The 26,655-nt window shown below is 37.8% G+C and overlaps 2 protein-coding genes across 3 annotated transcripts in view; one reads left to right on the top strand and one right to left on the bottom strand.

The window, feature by feature from the left end:
- clstn2b (calsyntenin 2b) overlaps positions 1-5,115 on the bottom strand; it is a 95,765-nt gene extending 90,650 nt beyond the window's left edge. Inside the window, exon 1 of the mRNA XM_079823405.1 lies at positions 4,866-5,115. Coding sequence (XP_079679531.1) covers positions 4,866-4,929 — 64 coding nt within the window. The 5' untranslated portion in view covers positions 4,930-5,115. The remainder of the gene's footprint in view (positions 1-4,865) is intronic.
- Positions 5,116-5,782: 667 nt separating this feature from the next.
- On the top strand, positions 5,783-26,402 carry LOC307130709 (uncharacterized protein). Of its 2 annotated transcripts, XM_079823831.1 has the most exons (5): positions 5,783-5,929; positions 6,253-6,336; positions 10,510-10,737; positions 16,450-16,518; positions 25,351-26,402. In XM_079823831.1, exons 2-4 carry the CDS (start codon positions 6,261-6,263, stop codon positions 16,515-16,517), a joined length of 372 nt encoding a protein of 123 aa, XP_079679957.1. In that variant the 5' UTR covers positions 5,783-5,929; positions 6,253-6,260; the 3' UTR covers position 16,518; positions 25,351-26,402. The 2 variants fall into 2 exon arrangements, 1 of the variants encoding a protein (XP_079679957.1); XR_013817073.1 differs by lacking the exons at positions 16,450-16,518; positions 25,351-26,402 and having other exon boundaries at positions 5,799-5,929; positions 6,122-6,336; positions 10,510-11,309.
- Positions 26,403-26,655: the final 253 nt, after the last annotated feature.

The raw sequence follows: 26,655 nt of genomic DNA, 5'->3' as shown, positions 1-26,655 counted from the left end.
ATCAGTGGTGAGACAACAATCGCAAGCGGGTTGTGGCTGCGTCTCATGCGTCTTCCCACCAGCGGAGCTAGTTGATAGATTAAACTTGTGCCATATACGGTCTGCAAAACTCCGAAAACATCTTCCTTTTTTAAGAATGACTTCAGTGCCGTTCTTCGTAAATAGGGAAGTAGCAGTGGAATTCACGTGGAACCGTTGAAACTCTGCCGTCATTATGTTAAGCCCGCCCACCGACTCTATACACGATATGATTGGCCTGACTAGAGTTTGGTTTTTCCAGCTCGCAATCCAACGGAGAGTTGCTAGACTACCCTGGCTGCAAATTACATTTGCTGCCACTAGGATGCGTCTAGATTTCTAGGCTACTTATAGGCATCTTTGGGCTTGTTATTTTCCCCATATAAATAGGTAAAGTGGTAAAGTGACAACTTAGATCAGCTGGAGTGTGTACATGGCCTTTGTGTCAGTGTCAGTTCTTTTTAACTGAGAAACATCAGCTGTTAAAGCCGAACAAAGATTGCACAACAGGGGTGAGACACCCATGGCCACCCCGTAGCTACGCCCCTGCTTTCAAGGCCCAGAAAGGTAGTAAAGACATTATTAAAATAGTCCACATGACAACAGTGGTTGAACCTTAATTTTATGAAGCGACGAGAATACTTTTTGTGCTCTCGGACTTCAAAAATATCATAATTTGTTTTCCAAAGATGAACGAAGGTCTTACGGGTTTGGAACGACATGAGGGTGAGTAAATAATGACAGAATTTTCATTTTTAGGTGAACTAACCTTTTAAGTGAGCACTAGATGATGGTAAAGACAATTTAAAGACAATTTGTAAAAAAAACAAAAAAAAAACAAGGTGGAAGCCGTTACCGATAAATAAAGAAAATCACTAAAATCACTGTGCAACCCAATTTAAAGGTGCAGTCAGAGCCGGATTAAATAAATGGACTACACTAGGCAGGCTGCATTTTTTGGGCCCCCCTCCATCGATGTTATTTATGAATTGAAATCTGAAACTTACCAAAGTTACTAATAAAAGTGAATTCACATTTTACATAGCCTAGTCTTTGGTTACAAATTGTTGTATATTAAACAGTCCATCAGACTATTTTTTGATATTCATTATTTATACGTCATTACATGGCTCTATTAAATGCTATTAAATTATCCTCATCCATTGGGGGTGTCATTGTTAAGGCAGTAGTACCAGTAAATAACCAATAGGTATCAGCAAACTATGTAAACAGAGCAAATAAGTTTCTTATTTGCTCTGTTTACATTTAATCAACACATTTAATTAAGATTTTCTGCAAAATGCAATAGCTTACAACATTTATAAATGTTGTAATTAAGAACAAGAAGGCAAACATGACCCCTTCACATTCATCAAGACCATTTAGAAACTGTCTAACAATAAATAATAATAAATATAAGGATGGAGGATTTAAACTATGGAAAACTAAAGGTATTCAGACTATTAAAGACTTGTATATGGATGGTATACTTCTTACATTTCAAGAATTGTGTGATAAACACCAGATTCCCTCAAAACATTTTTAAAAAAAAATTATTCACAGCTTAAAAGTTTTATGTCTTCCAGGTCTACAGATATTATGTACATTCCCAAACTGTCATTAATTAAGGAAATAATTGAAAAAAGAGGTGAAAAGGGCCAATTGTCAAAATATTATAATTTAATAATGTCTAACTATAAAGAGTCTGCTGTAGACAAATTAAACGCATGGAGAAAAGCCATTCAAGAATAAATAGAGGAATTTGAATGGACTGAAGCATGTTTAAAAGCGCAAAAACAAATCATAAACACGCGGCTTAAATTATTACAGTATAAATGGTTGACAAGGGTTTATATAACACCTGAAAAACTCAATCATATGTCTAGCAATATTCCTGATATATGTACAAAATGCCAAAATTATAAAGGAACTCTAATTCACTATCTATGGGAATGTTCTGATATACAGAAGTTCTGGAAAGATGTCATAAACTGTTTGTCAGAACGGTTTAATCTTAAAATACCACATTGTGCCAAACTTTGTGTACTGGGAATATCCTACAGGTTTCTCACAAACAAAGAAACACACTAGACTATTGGACTTTGGATTGTTACATGCCAGAAGAGCCATTGCTGAACTGGAAGAGCATGGAAGCACCTTCTATAAAACAATGGATAAAAGAACTTTCAGAGTGCATTGGACTGGAAAGGCTGACTTATATCTCCAAGAGTAAAATAAAGGACTTTGTACAATAATTGTTTAAAATAATTGTCCCATAATAATTATTATGGGAGCCATACATGATTATTATATCATATGTAAAGTAGGGCCATGCCATTATCCTTTTAATGATTTATTTCTTTTTTTACATTTGTTTTTATCTTTTATTATCATTTTGAATTAGATTTTCTTGTAACTTAATGCTGCGTTCCGCGCGAAACGCGCCTTCTGCGCCGCGGGACCTCCAGACGCGCGTAAACGCGCCTTTCCATTGACTTAACATTGAAATCACTCGCGCCAGACGCTCTATTCGCGTTTGGTGTGAACGCAGCATAAAACTTGACACGGAAATGTTGTTTTACTTATTTTCCGCCGCATCTTCCACCGCGTCTTCGGGCCGTGTCTCTGGGCATGGCTCGGCCTTTGGCTCTGCTGACTCGAGCAGGTTCACAGCTGGCCGACAGAAACTTCTATAAAGCCCCCCGCTGTCTCTTCTTTTGTTCCTCTTCATTTTTTTCTTTTTACGTTTTGCCGCACCGAAAGCATCTTGAATGTTAGCCTACTCAAAACACCTGCCTGCTAGCTTTGTTGTCCGGCTCTGACCTGATTATAATAAATACAGTCATGGGCTGGCGTTAATGTGACGTAATGTAACAGTCTATGGTTAAGATAAACATCGTCACTATTTTTAGTTAATTAATAAATATTGAAATAAATTGTAGATAGGACATTTGTACATTTTAATTTTATTTATTTTTTTGTCCCTCTGTCTGGGCCCCATCCCGCCAATCGGGCCCTAGGCACGTGCCTAGTTTGCCTTTGCGTTAATCCGGCTCTGGGTGCAGTGTGTAGTTTTTATGAGGATCTACTGACAGAAATGCAATATAATATACATGACATAATTTTGAATGGTGTATAAAGACTTTACATGATGAACCGTTATGTTTTTATTATCTTTGAATGAGCCATTTCTATCTACATACACCGCGGGTCCTCTTACAGTGAAGTCGCCATTTTGCGCCGCCATGTTTCCACGGTAGCCCTAAATGGACAAACTGCTCTACAGAGCCCTAGCAACTCTCTGCTGTTTCAGACGACAACTTTGTCCTGTGTTGGCCACCGTAGCTTCTCTATGTGCTTCGAAAGGGTGGAGTGACCGGGTGAATTCTGGTGAATTCTAACCTCACCGCTAGATGGTGCTAAAATTTACACAGTGCACCTTTAAAATCAATAGTTTTCTCGAGTAAAGAATCATATAAAAACAAAGAAGACATATATTTCCAGCACATACTATATGAATAGCACACCAGACCTGAACCCTTGAGTTTGAGCTTTAAAATGAAGTGAGAGAAGTCCATAATATCAATGATTTGAAAACCCAGGGTCTGTGTAGGTTCCTTTCTCTTCTTAATAATGCATTGCCCTTTGTTGCTTGGAAACGTAATGCAATAGACTGACCTGAGAATTCAGTAGCTGCCCATCGTGTGTGTGTGTGTGTCACAGTAACAGCAAACACAAGGCAAAAGTGTTGAACTACTGATACCAATCTATATTACATGACACTGATCGATATACTGATAACAGTTTTATTTTGTGATTTCCAGATGTTTTAGATCATTCCAAGCCAAATTCACCACTGTGTAAATTTAGATATACAGTACTTTTGTTTGTCTGTATCTGTATAAGACAGAAAGGGAGATGTGTTTATTCCTCTGACAGGAACAAACTGCCTGAGGAATCTGTATCTAGTCAACTGAATCGTAGCAAAGTTAAAACACAGGATGGATAAACACTGAAAATGGAAAGAGAAAGACATGACCGTGGATCACAGGACAGGGCAAAACAACAATATAAGACTAGGATGAGGAGAGAGAGAGAGAGAGAGAGAGAGAGAGAGAGAGAGAGAGAGAGAGAGAGAGAGAGAGAGAGAGAGAGAGAGAGAGAGAGAGAGAGAGAGAGAGAGAGAGAGAGAGAGAGAGAGAGAGAGAGAGAGTAGCTGAGCATTGATCAATTATTATCAGACAGTTTGCTACACACTACTAAACCAATTGATTTTATAAGAAGGCTTATTAAAGTAAACACATTCACAAAAGCAATCAAGTTTTCTCAAATTAAACGCTTTAAAAATCATATTTACTGTAGCCTATATATTGTTGTATTACATCAGAATTACTGGAGAGTATTGAATTAACAAAACAATAGTTTATCATCCTTATTTTGCATATTAGAACATTTTTATATATTGCTGATAGATTTTTACACTTACAAACTGGAGAACTTTACTCTCTCAAAACTTGTGACACAGATGAAGACAGAAATGAGCTGTTACATCCCAAAAACTCACATAACCTACAGTGATACATGTTGTACCAGCATCAGTTTAATTACAATGACCACCTACAAATCTGAGATTCAACCTCGTCAACAGTCAAAACCTTTAAACAATTAGTGAGAAATGTCGCAAATTTCTAGAGTTTAACATAATCTGTAAACAGAAACCGTGATATTTTCAATATCGATTTGAATTCACGGGTCACTCAAAAGAAGCTCCAAAGTATTTCGTCTCATAAATACATCATATCTTGTTTTTTTATTTTAATATGTGTTGATGTAGGATGTTGTCTTACCTCTGTGCGCGCGCACGCAGGACAGCCCGAGCGCGATCAGCATCTGGATCAATATTCGTTTCATTGTAGTAAAACTCCTCCGGTCTTTCTTCTCTTCTTTATCTCTCTCTCTCTCACTTATAGAGTGAGAACACTCCGTGAGTAATGTGTGACTAAATTGAATAGCAGAACCAACAATAAGAGTCGCCGAAAGATTTCAGGTGAATTAATTTGATGCTCTGTCGCGTGAAAGAGCTCGAGACTGTGAGTCGAGAGAGAGAGAGAGAGAGAGAGAGAGAGAGAGAGAGAGAGAGAGAGAGAGAGAGAGAGAGAGAGAGAGAGAGAGAGAGAGAGAGATTTCCTCAACAACTACTTGACCACCGCTTACAATTGATGTCTATCAAATGCCATTCTTTAAACTACTAGGGTTGCTGGCACCCAATATATTGTTTGTTATGTTTGTTAAATATATAGCCTATATAAAATTTACTTAGTCCACAACAATTCTGAAAATAGAGATTTTACTTTTACGCTGGGAATGGGATAGCTGATCTTGAAAAGTCGACGTTTGGCTCCGCCTGGTGGTCATTTTTGTGAACTACAGTCTGGTATTTATGTTGCACTTCTCGTGCAGTTAAATGACACTGCAGTGTTATTTTTATTTTGCCGTGTTATTTTCATATTGTCATGTTATTTTCATTTTTCTTCACTACATTCAAAATCAAACAAAATCTTTTAACAAAAGAAATCGAGACCATATTTGCGAATGAATGATATGTTAATGTGTTAAATGTTTTTTGAACGACATAAAAAACACATTTGCTCATGAGCCCATGTTTCTGACCTAACGTACACAGGCTACGAACGCCTGTACTGAATATGGTTATGAAAAAATGACCGAGCCAATGAGAGTAGTTGTGGGCTGGGCGATGCACGTTGCCGCGCCTCAAACACAGAACGGGAGGCGCGTGCACGTGAAGTGCTGAGCTTTTGACCGCCGCTGAAAATGCTTGTCGAAAATGAAGAATTCAGACACATGGTGTGGGAGATGTTCGACTTACAGAGAACCGAAACGCCAAATGCAGGTATATTTTCTCTTCTGCTGGTGAAAGTCGCAGTATCTCATGACACTGACTCTGTACAAAGCCTCCAAAATCGTAGTACTGTGCGTCTGTGTTTTCGGTTCCATTACTCCTCACACCTGTTAACACTTAGATTGTGGATCATACAATAATATTTTTGTTTGCTTTGTTCCTACATATTTTGATTTTTGCCAGATCTGGTGCTTTCAGCCTCTTTGCCACACATTATTTCACACTTGCAATGAAGCCACAGATTCCAACAACAACAGTTCACCTGTAAATGTTGGGAATATACTTGTGACAACTGACATCTGTGTGAAATACAGAATAAAGAATGGAAGAGGAGAGTGAGGACATGAATTCTCCAAAACCATGCAGCAAGACACTTGAAGATACTGAGGAGCAAAGCGGTTGGTGTTCTTTCTTGATTCTTCATTGTTGACTCCTGACAAACATTAAAGGTGCACTATGTAAAAAAAAAAAATCGGTAACATATCCAAAAACCACTAGGCAAGTGTTAGTTCAGTTGAGTACTTACAATATCCCAAATGTTTCCAACTATTTGTAAATCATGAGAAAAATTGCTATTTTTACCAAGGAACCGGGGCGTGTGAGGGAGTCGCCTGTCAATGGTGTCATATCCCTCGGTTTCCGGTTTTATTTTGAAGAAATGCTTTACTCTCACTGCAGTGTGAACAAGTGTCATAGCAGCCGCCGAGCGAACGAGTAACGTCTTAACATAATTTTCAACACACTCAGATGTATCTAATATGATAAACAGAGCTGCGTTACCTCATACTCATGACCGGAAAAGCGGAAATGGCGCCGGCGACTGTGTCATAATTAAAATCCCGCTGCTCGTGAGGCGTGTGTTGCGTTCATCTTATTAACAATCGCTCCAGCTCCCACGACACTTGGTCCTGCTCTGCTTCATACTACAGTAATGTTAATAATCGCATCCATGAACATGAGTCCTATCCCGATTCTTTTCCACCGGCTGTGAGGTGAAGACCACATGTCCCAAGATTCTGTGCTCAAACTTGGCGTCATCAAGCTACGCCTTTGTTTTGAATAGGCGACCTCTAGCGGACGGAAATGTTACATAGTGCAGCTTTAAAGCCACAATATGTAATTTTCCGCCGCTAGAGGTCGCTTATAGACAGACTGGGTCAACCCAGCCCAATCTGCCGGTGATTTGATTTCGCCCTGCAGCTCAGGCTGGAAACCTGTACATTCATTTCTACTGCTTCTGTTACAAATTTGTGGGGACCAATCTAGGGCAGAACGATATATCATTATCGTATCTATATCTAGATATGAAATTTCAAGATATTACTATTGAAAAAAGCAACGATATAGATTTCCCCTCTCCGCGCTCGCCCTGCATACAACTCTGGCAGTCACAACTAACATCAGTTTTACGAGTGCCCTTGAATGCACAGCTAAAGCCAGCGTGCACACACTACCAGGGACGTGGGAACTATATTGTGAGAGGGGGGGCGGCGTTTCCATGGTGACGCGTCATTGCTTGTCACGTGACACACCGCAGCAGCAACAGCGCTGAATGAATGATGATCTGCTTTCATGTCATTTTTTCCTTTTTTATTCAGAATATTCACAAATGTGTTAGCTATGGCATGAAATATCTGATATTCCGATTGTCAAATACATGCAAGTGGAAGTATATTGTTGTTTAAACACCTTTATAACGATGGCGTTAGTTGAGCTGTATGCGCGATGGGCGCCGCCGTGTTAGTTTGTGCCGCAGACGCAGTTCAGAGAATCGGATCTGTTGGATTTACAACCTCTATGTTTACAACACGTGAATTCACCCACTTCTCCCGAAATACTTAAAAGTGGCTCGTGAACTGGGAATAGAATAGAGTAAACATTGAAGTTACTTACACAATGTGTATCTGATATGAATAAAACGTGTCGAATTATAATGGAAAGGATTATCATTACCTCTTCCATAGACATCAGTGTGTATTTTACAAACTCTAAATGTATTGTTTTTTAGTACTTATGTGAATTTATATGTTTGAAACCTAAAATAAACAGTATGTGGTTGAAAACACTGAAAAGAACATTTGAATTTAGCAGTTGATCATGTGATGCACTTTATCATCCGCTCCAGGGACCAGCCTAGACTGTTACACCTGCGTGATCGTACGTGCGAAAGGCTTAAAAACAATAAATTTTCTGACACACATTTTTGAAATGTAGGCTTAAATCAAACACATTTTAATTCAGATTCTGGTTTTCACCGAACACGTAGTCATATCGTATTGTATCGATATCGAGATATATCTGGCATGAAAATTGAGATATGAAATTTTGTCCATATCGTTCAGCCCTAGACCAATCACAAACCGGCTTATCCACCTGGCGCGCTATTGGTGGGTTTAACATAGTGATGCTCATTTCGGTTAATTTTCCCAACCGACAGTAAACAAAAATCTCGAGCAATTTTTGAAGGGGACACAAATAATACAGCCAAAATTGTACCTGTAAGGACACATTTTTCTGTGGCATTTTTCTGAAAAATTATCTTTTGTCTGTTTTTCTATTCTGTCATTTTTTTTCTGGCCAACAACACAAAGCAATAGTTGTTTAAATATGAGTCATCATAGGTTCACCATGCGGTAATATAATTATTAAATTATCTTGCTTCTTCCACATAGTACTGAGCAAAACCCAACACAGCAGTAAATCTACAATATTAGCCTAATATCAGTTGTTCACACATAGGCTTATTGCTGTGTTAGTTGTAGTGGGTGACTTACAACAATCTACCAAACAATAATCACTAAAATATCAGACTTATGGAAAAATGCATCGGTATCATAATTTTTTGTCATTGCTGATTTATTAATAACTCAGCATTGTCTGTATTAAAGATAAATAAAATCACATCATCTGATGTTTAAAGATAATAAAATACCCTTAACAGCCCTTACTTAAAGGGTTAGTTCACCCAAAAATGAAAATTCTGTCATTACTTACCCTCATGTCGTTCGACACCCGTAAGACCTCCGTTCATCTTCGGAACAGAAATTAAGATATTTTAGTTGAAATCTGATGGCTCTGAAAGGCCTCCATTGGCACAATGGCACGGTTCACTCTCAAGACCCTTAAAAGGTACTAAAGACGTCGTTACAAAGTCCATCTCACTACAGTGGTTCTAAAATAACTTTATGAATCGGCAACAATAGTTTTTGTGCGCAAAAAAACCCTAAATAACGACTTGCATAGTGATGACGATTTCAAAACAAAGCATCATGAAGCTTCGAAGCGTTATGAATCAGTGAGTCGATTCAGCGGTTCGAATCGCCAAATTTCAGCCGTTTGGCGGTTTGACACACGATCCGAATCATCTTTCGGCTCACTGATTCATAACGCTTCGAAGCTTCATGATGCTTTGTTTTGAAATCGTCATCACTATGTAAGTCGTTATTTAGGGTTTTTTTGCGCACAAAAACTATTAAAACTATCGTGTAACGACGTCTTTAGTACCTTTTAAGGGTCTTGAGAGTGAACCGTGCATTGTGCCAATGGAGGCCTTTCAGAGCCATCAGATTTCAACTAAAATATCTTCATTTCTGTTCTGAAGATGAACGGAGGTCTGACGGGTGTCGAACGACATGAGGGTAAGTAATTAATGACAGAATTTTCATTTTTGGGTGAACTAACCCTTTAAGTTCCACAACTACTGAAGAACTTTGTTCTCTCTCATGGATTTGTGTGTGTGTATAGGTGAGTTGCATGATGGCCAGAGAGGGGGGACCCAAAATATTTCTGAACTTAAAACGCATTTTCTGCCCCGTTTGCATTTTTATTGTTTTCTACTTACACAATTATTTTAAGTATATATCATATTTATAATACACAATGTGGTTTTTAATGATATTTATAATGTGGGGGACAACCCTCAGATGGGGGGATCCTGAACCTGGCTGCTATGAGACACTTGTTCACACTGCAGTGAGCTAGATCGATATTAGACATGGTAAAACATGGTACTCGCGGTAAATCAAGAAAACCAGATTTAAACTGACTAACTGTGTTGAGCTGTATAACAATGATTCATTTTCTGTCCATTAATGTATCTAAACATGTTGTTCACCTGTCTAATGAAACGCATAATATATTAAAGCGTCTTTGGTGTTTCCATGGTTTCTACAAAATAAAACCGAGGGTAACGTGGGTATGATGTAATTGATAGGCTACGCACGGACACAGTCCGTGTCCTGGTTAAAATAGCTAATTTCTCTGGATTTAAACATTTTGGGATAATGTAAGTACACAAGTCAACAAAATATATAACATTGTTCTAATGGTTTTTGGATATTTTAATCCAAAAATCTTACATACTGTGTCTTTAACGTTGCAGAGCCTCAGTTCACCAGATTTGGTGGCCGTAGTTATAAAATCATAGCTGAGATCATAGTAGCATGACATGTGAACCGATACTTGACCTCTGTTGCTTTTTAAAATGAAATAAGGATTCACTTGTTCAGTTGTTCTTCCTTGAATATATTGTTTAAAAATCAAATTCTAACAATTAAATATGTTCATTTTAGATGAAATGGATGTGCAAGAAAGGCCTCACCTGTGTCCAGTGTGTGGAAAGAGTTTTTCACGGCTGGCCAACTGCAAGAAGCACCAGAAGATCCATTCTTCTGTGAAAACCCATGCTTGTGCGGAGTGCGGCAAGACCTTCATCACACCTGAATATCTGCGAAAGCATCTGAAAACTCACGCTACAGAAAGACCGTTCACATGTTCTCAATGTGGACTGAGTTTCAAAGGTAAAAACCACCTTGTGACACATGAAAGAATTCACACGGGAAAGAAACCGCACGCGTGCCATCTGTGTGGGAAGAGCTTCATTCAGTCATCAGGACTCACTTATCATATGCTTCATCACTCTGGAGCAAAAACATTTAATTGTGATCAGTGTGGGAAAAATTTCACCTCACTGCCAAATCTAAAAAAACACAGGACAATTCATATGAATGAGAAGCCCTATAAGTGTCCTTTGTGTGAGAAGAGTTTTTCACGCCTGGACTCTCTGAAACAGCACCAAAAAGTGCATTATGCTGTACGGGATCACATGTGTTTCGAGTGTGGGAAGAGCTTTATAGCAGTGAGTCATTTGAAGCAGCACCAAAGGATTCATGATGACGAAAAACCGTTCAGCTGCTCGCAGTGTGGAAGGAGTTTCACACAAAAGGGCCACTTAAACAAACACATTCTTACACATGGAGGAGAGAAACCTCAAGCATCAGGTCTCAGTTAGCATCTGTTCAGTTGCTCAAAGAAATGAGATTCTGTTCATGCAAATGTTATTTTATTGTTCAAATAAAGCTTTATTTTGTTCAAAGAATGTTTCTTTGAAATGTCTCAAGTTTTGTAGAGATGCGTACTACCGGCACATCCGGGAACTTAACTGTCAATTTCGTCACGGTCCCTTTTTAGGGGAAAATAAACTAGACTTCCCATATGCCGCATGTCCACCAAAGCGTTTTTTCACGTGGCTGGCTGGCTGGTGTATTCAATTGTTTTCAATGGGAGCGCAGTGTTTTTTTGGAACGCCATGGGCGTAACGAGGCACTGGGCGAGTTCAACTTAGAGCAAAATGCAGCGCTCATCACTGTCACTTTTCACCCAGCCGTCCAATCACAGTGGAGGAGGGGCGGGACAAATACAACACCGACCAACCGCCACATTCTGCATGTACAATGTCAACAGATGAAAACAAGCAGTATAATAACGGAACAACATAATTTAAAACAAGAGCCAGAGCAAATACTTCACATTGTATCAGCATTTTTATATAGAATCAATACAGAAACAAACTATCTGTGAGATACTAGTAACACTTCTGCATCATAACAAGCAAAGAGTCTCAAATGAAAAAATCGCTGCGCTGCCAAACGCTCTCAAGCGCCCACAGCGAGACATTTTCAGCAGAGGGCCTAGCTTTTTCAGCCGGCTAAAAACGCTTTGGTGGACACAAAACATCCATTCACAGCCGGCAGGCGTGTAAAGTTCCGGCTGATCGCCTTCCGTTGAAAAAGTGTTGAAAGTGCCTCTCGCAGCTCAAACTGCATATGTACGTCTGACGAGCGTAACTGGTAGCGTAAGCATTTTGAACTGCAGAGGCACTTTCAACACTTTTTCCATAAATTGAATACGGAAGGCGATCGGGCGAAACTTTACATTATAAAGTTTTAAATATGGATATTTTTCTTACACTAATGCATTGATTTGCTTCAGAAGGCCTTAACCCCCCAGAGCCGTGTGGAGCAGTTTTGCATTTGACGGACAGATGCATTTTTATGTACTTCAAAAACAGAGCAACTATTACTGCTATTATACAGCTTGGATTAGCCAGGGACTTTTTTAAATATAACTCCGATTTTATTCGTCTGTAAGAAGAATGTCATATACGCCTGGGATGACTTGAGGATGAGGAAATCATGGGCTAATTTTCATTTTTGGGTGAACAATCTATTTAATTTGGTCAATTTAAAAACATGTCCCTTCATTCTCCCAGCGTCAAATTGGTGTTTCTGTTAGGACCACTATCGTCAAAGATGATTGATTGACTATTAGCATATAGTTTGGATTGCCGGTATGGTTTTGTTCTGGAGCAGTGATAATCCCCCTTAGGGTAAACCGAACAGAAGCAACATAATGTATGCAGATATCATTAATGTTGAATGTACATATAATTCAGGAATTTAGTCTGATTCAAGGAGAATTAGAATACCGAATCCTGACTGGACAAGAGGAGGAGCTGGGGGTGGAGGAGGGTAAATGTGCTCTGGAGAAACGCGATAGCTGCTGATAGTACTGAAGGAGCTTATATATATGTATGCTGTGATAGATGTCGTATTCCTATAGGTAGACGTGATCAGCTGATGCAAGCTTGACTAACCTGCCAGAACCGACGCTATACGCTTGATAACAACCCCACCCAGTGGCCAGAGATGTCTTACCCGGACATTTACTCGTACCTCGTCAAGTTTTTTGAATCATGAAGTACGGATGAAGCTAAATCAGGCTAGTTGTATGGCTGGACAGAAAAGTGCACTCAGTACTTTAAATATAAAGACATAATATATACATTTAAAGATGTTTATTTGCAAAAACGAAGTCAAATCATTCACTTGTTACACCAGTTTGACGCTGGGAGAATGAAGGGACGTGTTTTTAAATTGACCAAATTAAGTTTGTGGATGTATCTTTCACGCTCTATGGCAGGCTGGACATATAATTACCTGACATGTTTAATCTTAGTCATTTCTTAAGTTATTCAAGCCTGCCGGCTGTGTACAGACGTTGTTTTGTGCCGCTATTTTGTATGCGAAGTCTTGTTTATTTTCCCCTAAAACAGGGTGGTGACGAAATTGACAGTTAAGTTCCCAGATGCGCCGGAAGTCCGTATTGCAGTTAGTATATTTATGTACTTATAGTATGTTTATTGTCGACTTAATTCGCCTGCGCCAGTCTCTTACACAGATGTAGATGTATGAAGCACAGCTCACACAGAAGTCACTTTCATACAAGCAGCTTTCTGTTGGTCAGCGCGGCAATTTTGTATGAACACAAGCAAAATCTTTTTCACCCTCGTGCAAAACTCTAGTGCAGTTCCTCATGAAGAACAATCTTTCGAATATTGAAGTCAGTCACAAAACAGAACAATTGGTGGAGGAACCACAAAAGGAAGCCTAGGTGGAACAGGGTCATAAAGACAACTAACTTAAAGGGATATTTCACCCAAAAATGAAAATTAGCCCATGATTTACTCACCCTCAAGTCATCCTAGGTGTATATGACATTCTTCTTTCAGACGAACACAATCAGAGTTATATTAAAAATGTCCTGGCTCTTCCAAGCTTTATAATGGCAGTGACTGTTGGGTCATTTTTGTAGTCCATAAACGTGCATCTGTCCATCATAAAATTGCTCCACACAGCTCTAGGGGTAAATAAAGGCCATCTGAAGCGAAACGATGCGTTTGTGTAGGAAAAATATCCATATTTAAAACTTTATAAAGTAAATTATGTAGCTTCCGGCGAATCGCCTTCCGTATTCAATTTACGGAAAAAGTGTAGTGTCTCTCTCATTTCAAAATGCTTACGCTACATCTGACAACATTGCACAACAGTTACGCTCGTCAGATGTAGTGTAAGCATTGTCCTGCCTGTTTGTATTGCAGTTGTCATCCAGATTTGATTGTATTAACAAGGGAATGATGGAATTTATCCTGCCTTCGCGTGCTATCGGAAATTTCATAATTTCCACTTCAGAAGTCGTGATTACGAGCTTGTTGCATTCAATTGTTTTGTTGTCGTAATGAACAGGAATCATGGAGGACACTGTTTATTCTTGCCTATTTATTGGGGAAAATCTTATTAAAACCAACATCATATGTAGTGTCACATGCACTGACAACCATATATTTACAATGCCATCCAGTCCGCTTTCTGATGATTCTGTCATTTCGGTCAAGCGCAGGTTATTTTGGCTGTGTATAAAACACATAATACACTTCAAATGATTACTTGTATATGTAAATATGCACTGCATTAATGACAAGACAGAACGATCTAGCTGTTTTGGGGAAAAACAACGAACAGACAGGTTCATACCTGTCTGTCACAGCTCTCCCCGTCACCATGTTTAAAGGGGTCAGGAATTGAGAAATCAACTTTCCCTTGAGCTTGTGATATATAAAAGGTCATGGTAATATAAGAATATCCTGTAAGTTTCAGAGCTGAAAGCTTCCTTGTTAGTCAAAGAAAAGCTTTTATTGACACCAGGCCCAGCAAACGATCGATTTCAGAATGTGCCCGGCTGTGACGTGAGAGTAGGGTTGCCACCCGTCCCGTAAAATACGGAATCGTCCCGTATTTACAAGCAAAATGACACGTTCCGTATCAAACCAATACGGGACGCGATTTGTTCCGTATTTTACATAGGTCCACACGTAGTTCAATAAACACACAAGGATTTTGCAGTGTGGAGAATACTTATAGCAAATATAAACAAATCAATTTCACAATAAGTAGTACAGGAGCTCATTTGTGCGTGATTGCGTTTTAGCGGCTTTGTTGCCATAGCGGCGTAGTCTCGAGAACATGCGCTTTGCCGTGTGCCTGTAAACTTGCCGGTTTTTTAAAAACATGTCGAGCTCGCGTCGCGTCCACCGTTTAAACGCAAGAGGATCTCCAGATATAGAGCTGAATATCAAAAAGGTATCAATGGGTCTGTCCAGTAACTCAGGATGAACCTCAGGCCAACTGCACACTTTGTGAGAAGCATATCAGTGTCTCAGACTGACTGACTTAAAGCAACAGCGGTGACAGACACATCTGTGCTTCTAAAGGTAGCCTATAGTTTTTTTTAATGGATAATATCTTAATATAATATTATCAGAGCTTTGCAGACAAAATTATTATTTTTTAGACAGGTTAATTAATAGATTATAGCCTAATAAATGTAATTATTAATTTATAATTTAGCTACGCTATAATCATACATAACCAATAATCCTGTCATATAAAGTTTATGACATTTAAAAAAAATGTTTGATAAAAATGGGACAAATAATTACATGATAATATAGTCATAATTTAAGTAAATTAATAAAAAAAAAAATACATTTTTGAAATTCAAAAAAGTGATTAGTGGTTCAGAATGACTGCTTAAAGGGATAGTTCACCCAAAAATGAAAATTCTGTCATCATTTACTCACCCTCAAGTTGTTCCAAACATGTATACATTTCTTTGTTATGTTGAACACATAGGAAGATTACTATGGAAGTCAATGGTGCCCCCAAAGAAGCCTGGTTACAAACATTCTTCTAAATATCTTCTTTTGTGTTCAGCAGAACAAAGAAACTCATACAGGTCTGGAACATCATGAGGGCGAGTAAATGATGACAGAATTTTCATTTTGGGTGAAATATCCCTTTAAAGTGCACCAAATAGGCTACTAAAAAGTTCTTTAGAAATAAATAAAATAATCAAATGTAAAATAATATAAAATAATATTATGTTCTGTTGCAAGTTCACATTGATCTCATGTTTTCTTATGGTTTATTATTGAGCTGTAAAGTTGTCAATGTAGAAATAATCATTTCATGACGTGTTTTTTTTTTTTTGGGGGGGGTGGGGGGGGGGGGGCGTGAATGGGTGTCCCTTATTTTGCCACACCAAAGGTGGCAACCCTACGTGAGAGTGTAGTGAAACACTGCCTCAACAGAAGAAGAACAACGCCTGATTCTGTAGCCCCGCCCACCAACTCGTGTCACTAACATGACAGCTAAGAGCAGCATAGAGCTAAACACCATCGAATTTCTAAGCAGTAAACATACCACATAAGCTTTTCGGATTTGGATTTTTAAGCATTCGGATTCCAATGTTATGAATGCATGGATGAACTTTATTTTTAATGAATATCCAGCTCACATGGTGAAGGCATTGCACGTCTGTTCATTTAACCACAGAGTCGTTTGTAAACAAGAGACTGGATTTGCGGACAGGAGGAGATTACATGAATGAAGCAACACACTAATGTGAGTAAAACATGTTTTTTATATGTGATAGTAATGCATTGTTATACAGATCGTTTGATATCTATGGATTATGTGTACGTGTCTAACAGAACATACCTTAGCACGCTGTCACAGGCTGGAGAATACTTTATATGTGGTGCTCTTGGTTCATTACTGTCTTGATTTTTTTACAGTCTATGGTTTCGTCTTGTTTTCGTCACGTGATAAAGGTTCGTTGATGATATTTAGTCATACTTTTCGTTGACGAAAGCAAGCAACACTACTTGCATGCATCTACCCTGAATCACAGCTCTTTGATATTCAAATGTATGTATTGTAATGTAATGACCTAGGAATGTAACAGAGCAGGAATTCACAGCAAACATGCTAGCACAGCTGTAACTGCCTTTTGAAAAACAAACATTGCGACAAATAAACTGTTCTGCAGACTCTTCAAGAATCAGAAATAATATTATATTTAATTGATTCATCTTTTTAATATAATTATATTATAAATAAAAATATATTATACACTGTATTATAATTGCCAAGCAGGGCATTATGTGGAGAAAGATTACATGATTTATAGATGATTACGTTTGATTTCATTCTGATTTAATCTGAAATGATTGACTTTAGTAGATTACGTTGTATCCATTCGTTACCGCAAATCTGCGTCAGGTTAGTCAGGGACTGAAGTCCAGTTTTGAGTGGAGCATTGGGGCACACCAACTGAGATTTTAGAGCTCCGCCTAACGCTTGGCATTAGTTCAACAAGTGTACTTAGACTGTGGAGGCTAAAAAGTGAATTTCCTATTTTGTGAACCACATTTAGTGTGGTTTTTATTCGTCATCGTCACATGACCAGCATTTGCGTCTCGTCAAATCACAGGAACAAACACCACAAACCTTAAGAGACATCTCAATGTTTTTATTTATTTTATTTAAATGTGTGTGTGTGTACTTCTAACATGTTTAGTTGGAAAAATAAATATGTTGTAACTTCAAATCAGAGCGTCTTCCGTGTCTGGAATGGATGTATTCTTGATTCTATAAGGTAACAATAATATAATAAGATAACATTGTTTGAAATGGTTTTGGCTAAAAGAATATTTTGGTTTTGTCTATAATACATACACTATATTGACTGGGTTAAATAGAATTGCATTACTAAAAAGAGACTAAAATACAATTTTCATTGACTAAAACTTGACTAAAATGTCATCAGTTTTCGTCGACTAAAACTAGACGAAAATAGTCATAGATAATTCTGACTAAAATAAGACTAAAATGCTCAGACTTTTAGTCGACTAAAACTTGACTAGACTAAAAAGAGTATGACTATGACTAATAAAAACTAAAATGACAGCTTGACAGAAGACTAGACTAAAACTAAAATTAAAACAGGCCGCCAAAAACAACACTAGATGCAAGGCACGTTCATTGTATCTCTTTTTAGATTTCAAACGCCTATTTGTTTAATTTAGTCTTTTTAAAGATCTCATAGGGGCAATTTTAACTGATTTACAAGATTTGATAGATTCAGTTTGTGTTACTTTATTTTTCTTAACGCTCCCATGGAGCAGGGAGAAAAAGTTTGTGTTCTCTGAGTGAGCATCTGGCCCGCGAGCTCAGCTGAGTCACTCAGAAACACTAAATCATGTTTTCTTAACAAAAAATATAGTAACAAAATAAATTCACTATCATTCTGTTTATCAGTTGTAGATTTTAATCTTACCGCCTCTTTATTATTTTTAGTTAAGAGTAATTTTGTTTTGTAGCAGTAACAGCTCTGGTGTATTAGCCTAGAAATCTAGACGCACCCTAGCGGCAGAACATTTATTTTGCTGCGAGTGTAGTCTAGCAACTCTCGGTAGACCTGAGAGCTGGAAAAACCAAACTCTGGTCAGGCCAATCACAGCGTGTGTAGAGTCGGTGGGCGGGCTTAACATAATGACGGCACGTCACGGCAGAGTTGCGGAGGTTCTGCGTGCTACTCGTAAACAAAGCTGACGAACAGCGGTCTTTTGAATCGGCTTTGGCCGTGACTCTGGAAGACTTGGAGCAGGGCTCCAGAGTGCGACTAAATGGTCGCATTTTGCGACTAAAATTTGAGAGTGTGCGACTGAATTTTACATCCAGTCGCACATGTGCGACCAGTAAATTTGCCTGCTGTCGGTACTGGAGAAATTAAGAAAATACACTTACTAATTATATTGATAGACGTTATGTCTGGCAAATTCTATCTTTGCCAGCCGTTTCTATATCCTCCTGGGACCCAAGAATAGACTTTTGTACACTGTAGTGGACATTATATTTTAGTGAATTTCTCTGACATCATACATGTCACATGTCACAGTCTGGATGTCCAGTAAAGAGCACATTCGGGGCTTTGCAGGGATACCAAATGTTTGGAGGTTTCACCAGGACAACAACTTCTTCTTGGTCTTTAAAAATGGCTGACATTAATGTTTAGCACTCTTATGGAAATATGATCATATTTTTTAATTATAATTTAAATCTTATTAATTTTCAGATTGTTTGTTATAAATCAACATCTCAGGAAAATGTTATGGGGTTTCTAATCAAAATATGACTTTCTGTTACAAAACAGGGCATTGATTTCATAAATGACCACTGTAGTGGACACCAGGATTTAAATCATGTTTATCAGGCATTTTGGAGACATAACAAGTGAATAGGGAACGAAATTACATATCAATATTCCTATGAAATATTAGATATTATTTTGAAAATGTTGCCAATTATTACTCCCATTATTACACTTATTTTTTCATTACATGTTGCACCAAGAACACATTAATAAGCAAATTAGATGCAGTGAATATATACATTGTATTGAATGGGAAAATCCAAGTATTGTCATTTTACCCACATATTTCATAAAGTAAAATGGTATATGAATGCATTTCATTATATCTTTCATAACATAGTTCAGAATCATCTTTAAATAAAGTTTGTTTAAAAAAAAACCCTGAAACCTAAAAATTTATTGATTGAATTAAAAATAAATCCCATTGTTTTTGCCTATGCAATTTCATGTCATTTAATTTTTTTAACAACTCAGTCCTGCTGTCAACTACAGAGGACATATCATAACATATGAATCAAATATCATTTTTCAAAAATGTTTTTTTTTTTCCATTTGTTTCTTATGCTCTAAACAATGTAATGACATAAAAAAATACTAAATTCAAAAAACTTTTTTTTCTGGGTCCCAGGAGGATATGAGAGAATATTAAACCATTTGTCCGTGATGCATTTTTGCTATTCGCAATCCAGAAGAGAGAGAAAGCGAGCGAGCTCTCTCACGTGGAGCTACAGCGAACACAACACCACAGTCAGCTTAATGAGGGACGATGGCCAAGAACTAAACAAAAGTTTAGTCTGCTTAAACTTTAGGGATGTGCTGTGATATTAATCTAATTTTATTTTCGATTTTGGCTTCCAAGAATTATAAAAAGATGGTATGAGGTAAAACTATTCCTATAGCCATGTTCTGTCGAGCTCTTCATTCCTTCCCTTCACAGCTGCGCTGTCATTTCTCCCTAAACCTAAACAACACGTCAGAATCAGTGATTGTTGTAAACTGCAGTCTCTACAGTTGCTAAACTGCGGGATGTGTTTGATAATAAAGAGCTATTAAATGCACAATAATCCGCGCAAGAGACGCTGTTTCCAACTTCAAGGCGGCGTATGTGTGTGTGCTGCGAAATGGACCGACTTGCACTTAATATTTTAGGCTTTGTGTGCGCCTCTAAACCATCAAATAAACAACAAATAGCCGGTGTCAAAATGACCGGATTGGAGAGTAGTTATTTTAACAGTTTATATCTTAAATGGGCGTAAATAGTTTGGAGAAATAGGAGAATATGATATTATTAGTTCTACATTCGATCTCTCTTAAAGGGGCAGCGTCAGATAAACCTGCTGACGACTGAGCCATTAATACGAATCGAACAAAAGGCAAATAGAAAATATTCACATCTCTTGAATTAATAACTTTAGCTTTTATAAGCATTAATCTATCAATTTATACAGTGAAAACTATGCAGTGTTATTTTACATTTCATTACTTTATTAGATTTCTTTGTAGGTTTGATCTTTACTGTAATATTAATGTTAGCAGACCTTCCGAATGCCTGCACACTGGTCCATTTACAAATAGATGTTTTATATTTTTGTTCAAACTTTGCGGTTTCTTTTGCTATAGATATTTTACTTTTCAGATTATAAAGCCATGTTAATTATGTTCTTAATTATGTTTTTTTTTTTAATAAAAAAAAAAGTATAATAAAAAGAACCGGTAAGAATACTGTGTAAAAGTGTGTATTTCATGGATTCCCGAACGCCGGCGCTACGTCATATTCTCGCGCATGCGTCGTGGAGGCATACACGGAAGTCGAGAACAAGTTGGATAAAGGTGTTATTTTGATTTTTTTTTTTTCGCACAAAAACTATTGTCGTCGCATCGTAAAATTATTGTAGAGCCATTGTGGTGAGATAGACTTTGTAACGACGTTTTAAGTGCCTTTCATGGATCTTGGAAGTGTCAATGTACTGAATGCCAATGGAGGCCTGTCTGAAGCCTTTCTCAGCCATCAGCTTTCAACTAAAATATCTTCATTTGTGTTCCGAATATGAACGGAGGTCTTACGGGTGTCCAATGACATGAGGGTGAGTAATTAATGACAGAATTTTCATTTTTGGGTGAACTAACCCTTTAAGCTTTTCTTTGAGAAAAGAACAAAGAACGGCACTGAAGTCATTCTTAAGAAAAGAAGATATGTTCGAAGTTTTGCCTACCGGATACGACAAAAGTCTATCAACTAACGTTAGCTCCGCGTCACCTTCTTCGCTCTGGTTGGTTGTGGCGCTCATGGCGCTATCCAATTGCGTGCAGAGGGAATCTGAAAGACTAAAGTTTATCCCTCCCTTCGGATTGAGCCCTGTCAATGGTGAGTTTCTTGACCCAACATCTTGATGTGGGTCTGGCTTGTCAGGCTACTGGTGTATAGCTAATTCTGTTCAAACAAAAAGTTTTCTTCACTTTAACATGTTGCATTGCATCACCCTTGTTTCTCACAATTTTGCTTTTCATAAACAAATGCATCGACTCACCTATTTATCTCATTTATTTATTATCTCTATTCTCATCGCGCGTTGCTAGTCTGTTGCAACAAAGCTAATAAAACAATTTAGGTTTTTTAAACTAATTTACAGCTCTTCATCGAGTCCCAGAAAATAGACGTAATTCCACATAAGATTTCATTGTTGCGTATGCAGACAATGAGGTCTTTAGCAATCCATTACAAGCGTTTCCATTCCTCATCTGTGAGTGCGTCTGTTTTTCCTTCAACATTTCTAAAAAGGTAGAAAGAATTTGACTTACCACAACAGTTGAAGAAAGAGAAGCTCGAACCTCGTGTCGATTTTAAACCCAATACTCCGCTGAAAGCATGCTGCTCGTCTTTGTTGCAACATCACGTCGGCCGGTCACCAAGCTGTAAGGCCGCCGAATTCGCTCCAATGATCGGTAACGAACCGCGGTGAAGGTCGCTGCACGTTCTGTGTTTCCAGCTGGGTAGAATGGATTTAAAACTAATATATCTTTAATCTGACTCCATTTATCATAGTTGTCGAATTTAGGATAGAATGCCAATTGGTTGTTTAGTCATTTATATTTGATAATTAATCATACATTTAATCATTCCGTTTTAACCCTTTGTTGCAATTATACCGTTCCGTACTGAAGATAATAATGACAGAGTAATTCAGAAAGGATCAAAATGGAACAATTTATTAACAATCAGGTAAATGTAAAATTTCAATTACATAATAGACAGAAATCTCTTTCAAATAGAAACACAAATTCTAGTTATGGTTACACTTTAAAGCTACACTGTGTAACTTTTTTAGTCTATTCTTAGCTAAAAACACTTAGTTCTTTCAAAAATACATGTGCTCATTAATGTATATTTACTTCTTTCAAGTAATAAAGTATTCTCGTAAGTTTATAATATGCCATTGAAAATACATAAGGTAATGGGATCTAACGGTGGTCGCCATGTTGCCCCTCCATCTTGAAAGTACATTAGCCAAAGAGGGACATACCCGTAAATTCAAGCTTCGCCTTTCGTGTTTTAACCGGTTTTAACACTCGATGGCACTGTACAAAATTCCCTGCCTCGCGCATGTGTGCGTCAACTTGTTCAGACTTGTCTGGTGCATGTGCAGAGAGTTTTCATCTCAGCAGCGTCCAGTAGCAGAGTTATACAGAGTTTTCCTGGCTTATTTATTCCTCAAAAGTCTGTTTTTCCTTGTGTGGTATTTCTGTGCGTTAACAACTCCGTAAGTAATAATAGTTATTGTCATTGTAGATGTGTTTCAGAGTGTGTCATCGCGTAATTCAGTTGATGTCACCTCAGAAGTATTTTTGTGTCAACATACAATAGCGTAATGCTCACCTATTTGAATAATCATTCAGTTATTTTGTTATCAACAATGTTTATTCGATTTTAGAAAATATTTGCTTGTAATGTATGTTGATGGAAATATGTATCAGGTCTGATCGGCATATTAACACTTGTTATACAGAGCGCACTGCAGTGCTACCGTTAAAGCTGCTGCACACACTTTAGTAACCGGACACCGCTTGTTAGCAGCGGCAACTCCGCTCCTTTTAATGCAGCTGCATTTAGCGCCTATATATGGTACAATAAGCTCTGGTTTACGGTTACATTATACAAATGTAACTTATAAGTATAGTTATACAGTTCTTAACTGTGTATGTATATTTACCATCCTTATTTGTTCTCTCACAGAAACCACATTTATGTACATATCCACGCAAACCTGTTTATGCCTTGCAATTGGATGACTGAATAAACATTACTATCATCAAAGTTCACTCTGGATTAGCTGCAGTTCTTTCTAGCCGAATAATTAGGCCAGTTGAGTTCCAACCATCCCACTGCGCACAGAATATCCCACAGGCACCGTGTCGAATGTGGACGAGGTCGAACTGGAAACCATGTTAATCTTGGACTAAATCGGCCACCGTAGGAGTTGAAACGAAATCGGAATTGAGAAGAACATAAACTAATATTCACTGGATGGTCATATACCTTTTCACCACTAGATGGGGGAAAATATCACAGTGTAGATTTAAATAGTTTCAAGTGGATGTAAACTTAAACCCTTAATTGTACTCAGTAGGCCTATGCATAGAATGTGAATGTTACCAGAGAGAGAGAAAGAGCCAAAGAGCAGCTCTCTCTAGAGAAAGGCAGAGAATCAAAAGAGGAAGAGCTACGGTTGAGATCTTCTTTTATCCTTTTCCCTGATCTCACCAAACTCAAATATGATTCATTTAAAACTGACCAATCAGACCAAAACGTGAGACCTTTGAAACTAACCAATCAGACGAAGCTTCTCCCACTGTACCAAAGGTGGGAAAAACATTTGGCCTGCAAGCCTTCCTTTGTCCTTAGAAATTCCAAATGGCCCTTCTGATGAGGTTAAGGGGGGAGGGGGTTGAGTCAATTTCAAATATCTTGGGCACGACGAGGGTTGCCAACAGTAAAGCACATGATTTTGTTCTATTTCAAATATCTTTGATTATTTTCAACCTTACACAGCCGTCACCACCCGTGTGTCCTTGAGCAAGTGCGTCAATTAAAAAAAGTAGGTACACATAGGTCCATAGTAGACAAAAATATCTGTGTCCAAAAAGTCATAAATATTTTAAGCTTAGGAGCACAGATTTAAGTTGTAAGTTATTTTTAAAGAAGACCCATGGCAGATTATTGTTGAAATAAAAAATGTTTAAAAAGTAATAGGTTTAAATTTATGATTTATGAACATAACTTTATTTTATAAAACCTGTTGAACTCTAAAACTGCTTGAAAATCGTTGTTCCAAATTTGAGGTTGATATCTCAAATTAGATTTCAGTTAGAGTATACATATATACACTTTATTAGTTTTAAAGGGTAAGTTCACCCAAAAATGAAAATTCTGTCATTAATTACTTACCCTCATGTTCGACACCCGTAAGACCTCCGTTCATCTTCGGAACACAAATGAAGATATTTTAGTTGAAATCTGATGGCTCTGAAAGGCCTCCATTGGCTCAATGGTACTTTACACTCTCAAGACCCTTAAAAGGTGCTAAAGACGTCGTTACAATGTCCATCTGACTACAGTGGTTCTAAAATAACTTTATGAATCGGCTAGAATAGTTTTTGTGCGCAAAAAAACCCTAAATAACGACTTACATAGTGATGACGATTTCGAAACAAGGCATCATGAAGCTTCAAGCGTTATGAATCAGTGAGTCGAATGATGATTCGGATCGCGTGTCAAACCGCCAAACTGCTGAAATTTGGCGATTCAAACTGTTGATTCGACTCGCTGATTCATAACGCTTCGAAGCTTCATGATGCCTTGTTTTGAAATCGTCATCACTATGTAAGTCGTTATTTAGGGTTTTTTTGCGCACAAAAACTATTCTCGCCGATTCATAAAGTTATTTTAGAACCACAGTACCAGATTTTACCAATTAGATGCCAGCAAAGCTCCACTGGTACACACAGTGGTTGGATTTGTGATTTGCAGTAGAGTTTTTCTCTCAAATGTTACAAGCACACACACAAACATTTTCAAACAAACTTTTGTATGAAAATTGTGTGCATACTGTCTCGTTTTTAATGCATCACACTCTCTCACACACTGTTCTGTTTAAGTATGGGTGCCGCCATCATATATTAACTCTCATGATGTATTTTAAGTATGCTAATGTGAAAATGTTTATGGTTATATTTTTCCACAGATGCATCGATGAGTGTCAGTGATGCAGTGAACAACTGTGAGGATGATCACATCCACATGCCCCTGAACTATGATGCAGAAAAACAATGGGAGGATCCATCAGTCTCTGACCACAACTAGTGATGTTACGTCTGACACCGACGCTCCGAAGCTTGCTTCAAACTCGAAAGGTCCTTGCAATGAACCACTGCTTCGGAGCTTGTATCTTTACGTCATTAGTCACGTGAAAATGACGTCTGAAGCAAACACACTGGTTCACTCCTGTAGTGAAACACCTTACTGCTTTAACAGCCCAGTCCAGTGTTGACAGGTTTGAAACCTGGCGGGTGAATTTCTTATAAAAGTGAAGCCAAACCAGGGCAACACCGTGGGTTGTAGTAGGCGGTGTTTGGATTGGCGTTATTGTTGAGGAGAGTGGATTGAGTTTATTTCAGTGTCACCCTCTGCCATATTTTTTATTTTATTTATTTTTATTATTATTAATTAGAGAACATATGAACATTGTTACATAAAAAATGCATCAAAGACAGAAACTTCATAAACCCTCTGCTACATTACACAAGTACAAAGCTTTCACACATGATACTGCCCTGCAAAAAAAACCATAGAAACCATTACAGAAATTCTATTGGATTTAATGGTTTATGGGAATTTTATTGGTTGTAATGGGAATTATAGTGGTCTCTACTGATATGTGTTGGTTTCTATTAGTGGGGGCATTAAATCCTAATGGAATATGTCCCAAACACACTACCAAAAATAATTCTGTAGTGGTTTAAATGGTAAAAGCCAATGGTTCCTATTGGTATTTTAATAGAAACCATTAGAATTTCTATGATGTTTCCAACTTTTTTTAAGCTGGTCTGATCTTCTGTCCTTGTCTAAAGAAATAATTACACACACACACACACCATGCTTAATGTTTTATTATCAAGGTGAACACATGAAATTCATCAGTCTCTGTAAAATTCACCTAAATGAGTTTCACATCACTAACACTGTTTCAGCTTTGATCGCCTCGGTAAACACGTAATAAACGGGGCGTTAACATATAAGCCTACTTGCATTTTATGGTTGTCAGCTTTGTTGCATTACATTTACTTCACTCGCCATGGTGGCAACTCTCAGACTGGGTTGTAGCCTAAAGGTTTCAGTGGCGATGTGAATTGATGTAATTGGCAGACGTGGTGCGCAGCAGCACATTCAAAAAAAGAGCCAGTCAGAATAGCATCGCTTTAATAATGCCTCATTCATTATTCAACATATCCTAGCTTTTTACAGAAAACAGATGTAACCCCCTTTGTAA

The sequence above is a fragment of the Gobio gobio genome (genome assembly GCF_949357685.1).
Source record: "Gobio gobio genome assembly, chromosome: 8".
Classification (NCBI taxonomy): Eukaryota; Metazoa; Chordata; class Actinopteri; order Cypriniformes; family Gobionidae; genus Gobio; species Gobio gobio.
The sequence above is the reverse complement of the archived record's forward strand: the minus strand, read 5'-3'. Positions and strand labels throughout refer to the sequence as shown.